This window comes from Otolemur garnettii, unplaced genomic scaffold (assembly GCF_000181295.1).
Source record: "Otolemur garnettii isolate 467f Iridium unplaced genomic scaffold, OtoGar3 scaffold00010, whole genome shotgun sequence".
In the NCBI taxonomy this organism is placed as follows: Eukaryota; Metazoa; Chordata; class Mammalia; order Primates; family Galagidae; genus Otolemur; species Otolemur garnettii.
Window position 1 is genome coordinate 37,827,291 of NW_003852405.1, and position 4,881 is coordinate 37,832,171.

Genomic DNA, 4,881 nt, shown 5'->3' on the forward strand with positions numbered 1-4,881 from the left:
AAAAAAAAAAAAAAAAAAAAAAATTTTCAGAACTCCTAAGAAGCCATTGCCCATCATATCCCCTTTAAAAATGGAAATGACCACTAATTAGTGCTGGTCCCGGTAGACGTTATGAAGACCTTCGTGTCAGAAGGAAAGGCATCACCAAGTCAGGTACAGGAAATGATGGGGGTACCCCCACCCTGGCTGTGTCTCCTCCTGTCCTCCCTACCAGACTCTCCGAGTGAGAGCCAGCTTCCCCTCCCCGGTGCTTCCCTCAGAGTGCACACCACACTAAGCATTCCCAGAATAAACGCATCTGAATGCAGTGTTCAGATCAAAACAGGCCCAATCCAGGTAACAAAATCCAAAGAGAAAATTCAAGTGTGATCCGCTCACACGCTCTTCTGAGACGTGGGTAACAGCTCCCTTGACCGCCCGCCAAAGAGGACGTGACTAAAACTCCATCCCAGACACTTAAGCACTTGCTTCCACGCTCCCCTTTGCAAAGTGCAGTTCTCCATCCGCCCCTTCAGACAACCTGCGCTTCAGAAATGCAGGTCTTGGGATCATTAGGTGGTGCTGGGCAGTGACGACCCTGGGCACCGAGGCAAAGTTAAGACCCGTTCATGGTCCAAGTTTGAGCACAAGAGCTGCTAACTGCGTGCACCTGCGTCCCAGGAGGGCCATGTGCCCCGCAGCTGCGCTCCCACACCTCCCGCCTCCGACTGCCAGTTCGCTTGGCTGCTGTGACCCGCGAGTGGGACTGGGAAAGGGACGAAATGGTCACTGTCCGGCTGAGAGACCCGCCGATCCAACTCCCAACTTCACCAAAGCCAGGGGAGGCTTTTCTGGCCCAAGGGAGGCAGCTCGGAAGGCCATTTCCAGGAAGGCAGGATTCGAATTGTCATTTATAAGAAATCTCCTATTAGTCTCCCAACCGCCCAGCCCCGGCCTGGGGAGCTGGGGGGTCGTGGGGGAGTTTACTTCGGAAGGTGACACTGAGCAGACAGGCCTCTCAAAGCCACCCGGACTCACTCTGCTCAGAGGCCCGAGGCCGCGCGCCCAGCGGCGCCACAGGTTCCCCGCACAGCGGTCGGGATCCCACAGGTGGGCGGCGCTCCGCCCCGGGCCGGGCCGGCGACCGCTTTGCCTTAAGGAGGCCGCGTGGGAGGCCAGCTCCGGCATTTTCGCCACATGGCTCTCCTCTCCGCCCGGAGGTTGCGGGCGTTCCTCCCGAGGCAGGGTAGCGGGTGCTGAGCTAGCCGCAGGCGCCTCCCACCCTCCTCCCCGCCCGCCTCGGCCTCCTCCCTCGCGCGGTTAAGCCGCGCGCCCGCGGGCGGCCGACTGCATGCGTCCCGGCACGTACGAGCCTGCACGGCCGCACGCGGGCGGGGAGGCCGGGAGGAGCGGAGCCCGGGCCCTCCCGGCCGCTCCGGGTCCCGCGTCGGCTCGCCCCAGCCCTTGCACCCGCAGCCCCTCACCGGTCTTGGCCTTGATGTTCTCCCGCAAAAAGTGGCCGCTGGAGAGATGCTGGAGGCCAAAGTTCTGGGCGATCCTTTGGCACACAGTGCCCTTGCCCGAGCCGGGCGGCCCAAGGATGACCGCGCGCAGGAGTTTGGAAGCCATTGCTCCGCGAGGAGGGCGGCCCGAAGGCAGCCCGGGGACTCGGCTTCTTGGCCCCTACCTCTAGCCGCGTCCGCCCGCACCGGGACTGGCCGGCCGCCCCTGCAGAAGAAGGAGAGACTTTTGAGACAACCCCTCCCCTCCCCTCGGCCCGGCGCAGGGACTGACCGAGAGGCGGGGTGAGGCGCCACGCCGCCCTCCCCGCCCCTCGCCCAGGCTCGAAAGGGCGCCGGAGCCCCCGCCCCGCGCGGTCAGCTTCAGGGAGGTCGGAGGTCGGCCGGGCCAGTCCCACCTCGGTCCTTTCCTCTGTCTCGCTCCTCACGCCGCGGTCCAAGAAGGGGGCCGGGCACCCAAGCGGCCGGGCATCCCCGAGCCAGTCTCTGCGAGCCAGGAGGCTGGGGTAGTGGAGCCTGGAAGCGCGCCCCCGCCGTCCCACGCCCCGGGCGGTCTCGGGGCTGAGCCCCGTCTGGCCCCCAGCACGTGGGCACAGTGTAGTCCGTGTCTTGGCCCCACCCCGGCGACTGTCACATTCCCTGGGGTCTCCGCGGCCGCCGCCGTCAGCTCTCACTCGGAGGGCCCAGACAGGCTGTGGTGGCGGGGGCGCTCCCCAGCCGCGGGGCCAGCGAGGAGCCCCGGCCTGCGCCCCGCCGCCACGGCGACCAAGTCTACACGCACCTCGCCGGAGGCAGCGCTCCGAGAGGCCTCCGGCCCGGATCCCGCAGGGCGGTGCCTTCCCCGCCCGCCTCCCTCCGAGCCCGGCCGGACGCGCGGGGCTCGCTCCTTACGTAAGCCGGGGACCGACTCCGCCGGCCGCCGCCCCCTCCCTCCCCGCCCTCCCAGACCCACGTGCTCCCGGCGACCCAGTGGGGGCTGCGGGGGCGAAGGGAGGTGGAAGCGCCGCAAGGGAGAAAAGCCCGTTTTATTGCGGTCGCCTAGGGACTCGGCCCACTCTGAAAGGGAAGGAAAAATACAACTTGTTGAGCGCCTACTGTGCGTCAGGTTCGATGCGAGGCGACTTCATTATGCAACAGCCTTCCCAGGTACTGCTTATGCCCACGAGGAAGGCGGGCTCGGAGCGCAGCCATCCTCCACTGATTCAGTCATTAAGCAGAGGTTTACTGCGCGCCTACTATGCGCCAGGGACACTGGTTCTAGGGGCTTGGGCATAACTGAACGAGCGGTCCAATCGTACCCTCAGAAGTTACGTTCCAGCGGAAGTTTACACCCACGACTGACTCCGATGCCCAAGGCCCTGAGGACCAAAGAGGAAAGGGGTGGCGCTCACCTGTGTCGGCACCTTCTAGGTAACTTCCGCGCCGGGTGCGCTGGTGTTGTATCTACAACTCGCCAAGTCCAAACCGGGGCAGGCTCTCCCGCCCCTCGCCCACTGCATATGCCCCTGCAGACGCTGCTGAGCCTGTGCTCACCTTACACGCCAGCCTTCGGTTTCCCACCCCACTGGTGCGTTAACCGCCCGTCAGAGTCTCGCTTCTGCGCCATCCCATTTCCCAAACAGTTGCCAGAAACCTTGCCTAAGTAAAACTCAGTTTCTATTATTTCCTCACCTCTGATGTTATCTTTCCTTCAGGATAAGGTAAAAAAAAAAAAAATCATCAGGGGCGCATAGGTACCTTCCACGCACCTTTGCATTCTGCGCCCCCGCCACCGCCTGCCTTCCGCAGGCCCCCTGCCTTTGCGGAAATCCATTGCAGAGTCTCAGCTCCACCGCCACAGACCAGAGAGGCTGAGGACGCAGGTAGTGGGGTAAAGGCCCTCCTCTCAACGCCGCTGCTCCGGGACCAGAGCCTGGCATGTAACCTGCCGCCCAGAGTGTCTCCCCTACTAACTCCTCTGCGCACAATTTTGGCCGGACAACACACCAACGCCAGGCTACTGTTTGTTCCATTGGGTCATCTCCCTTTGAAATATCGGAGTGCTTTAAACCTGACAGTGAGTCCCTCCAGCCTTTCACCTGGGAACCAGGAGAAGCGCTTGGGGGGGGGGGTTAAATCCTCTCTTCCCCTCGCCCCCAGCTGTGTGATGTATAGCGCATACTTCTTTGGGGTGGTTCACAGATGTAGAGAAGTCTTATTAAAACAAATTGCTTAATTGGACCAGGAAGTGGGCCCCAAACCAAAAAGCATTGCTCAGCCCCAGAGAGTCGGGTAGGGGTGGGCACTTCTCCCAACTTCCCAGGTGACACTAAGGCTGCCTCTGGGAGGTTCCACTTGGAACCCCCTGCTGCTATGAACCCAGGCTCAGTGTCTCCATCTCCCTGCCCACTGCATGGCCCATGGCCCTTAACCTTTTCTTTGTAAAATGGGGAGGTTGCATTTAGTACATCCTGAAGATCCCTTTGAATCTATTGAGAATTGATTCTGAAAGTTCCCACAGGACATGTGTGTGTATATGGCTGCAAGCCCACACAAACTGGATAAACCCTCACCCCTCCCTTTCTGTCACCCAGTTGTTTTGGCCTCATTTGAAATGTCTTTACCCACATCACCTTATAATGTCACAGAGCAGGGCTGGACCACATAATCCTAGGACTTTATGCTTTTGGCAGCTTAAACTATGAAAGAGTTGTGACATAGATAAACACACAGGAGAAACCTAGCCAAGATTGGGACCTAGCACTTCACAAAAGAGCCCCCTCAATGGACCATCTCTGTACACGGCCTCCTCAGTGGGCCATCTCTGCACACAGCCCCCTCAGTGGACCATCTCTATACACGGCCCCCTCAGTGGGCCATCTCCGCACACAGCCCCCTCAGTGGGCCATCTCCGCACACGGCCCCCTCAGTGGGCCATCTCCGCACACGGCCCCCTCAGTGGACCATCTCTGCACATGGCCACCTCAAAGTCTTTTGACCCAGCTCTGACTTGCAAAGGCCTTAGGAGAGAAAGAAACAAACAGGCTTTGGAGCCAAACATACCTGGGACCACAGCAGACATCACTAAAATTGCAACAGCATCAATCACTAACTCTGCAAGTCTTATCATGTGAACCTTGGTTTGCTCAGACGGAGATAATACCCAACCCAAAGGCTTGTGATAAGGCTTAAATAAGATCGTGTGTATAGGCTCGGCGCCTATAGCTCAACCGGCTAAGGCACCAGCCACGTACACCTAAGGTGGCGGGTTCGAATCCCCAGCCTGGACCCGCCAAACAATAATGACGGCTGCAACCAAAAAATAGCCAGGTGTTGTGGCGGGCGCCTGTGGTCCCAGCTACTTGGGAGGCAGAGGCAAGAGACTCGCTTGAGCCCAGGAGTT

The 4,881-nt window shown here is 60.4% G+C and overlaps 1 protein-coding gene across 1 annotated transcript in view; it reads right to left on the reverse strand.

The window, feature by feature from the left end:
• AK4 (adenylate kinase 4) overlaps positions 1–2,340 on the reverse strand; it is a 77,420-nt gene extending 75,080 nt beyond the window's left edge. The window contains exons 1-2 of the mRNA XM_003784246.3: positions 1,898–2,340; positions 1,464–1,707 (exon numbers count right to left, since the gene is read on the reverse strand). Of these exons, the coding sequence (XP_003784294.1) occupies positions 1,464–1,608 (145 nt within the window). The 5' untranslated portion in view covers positions 1,609–1,707; positions 1,898–2,340. The remainder of the gene's footprint in view (positions 1–1,463; positions 1,708–1,897) is intronic.
• Positions 2,341–4,881: the final 2,541 nt, after the last annotated feature.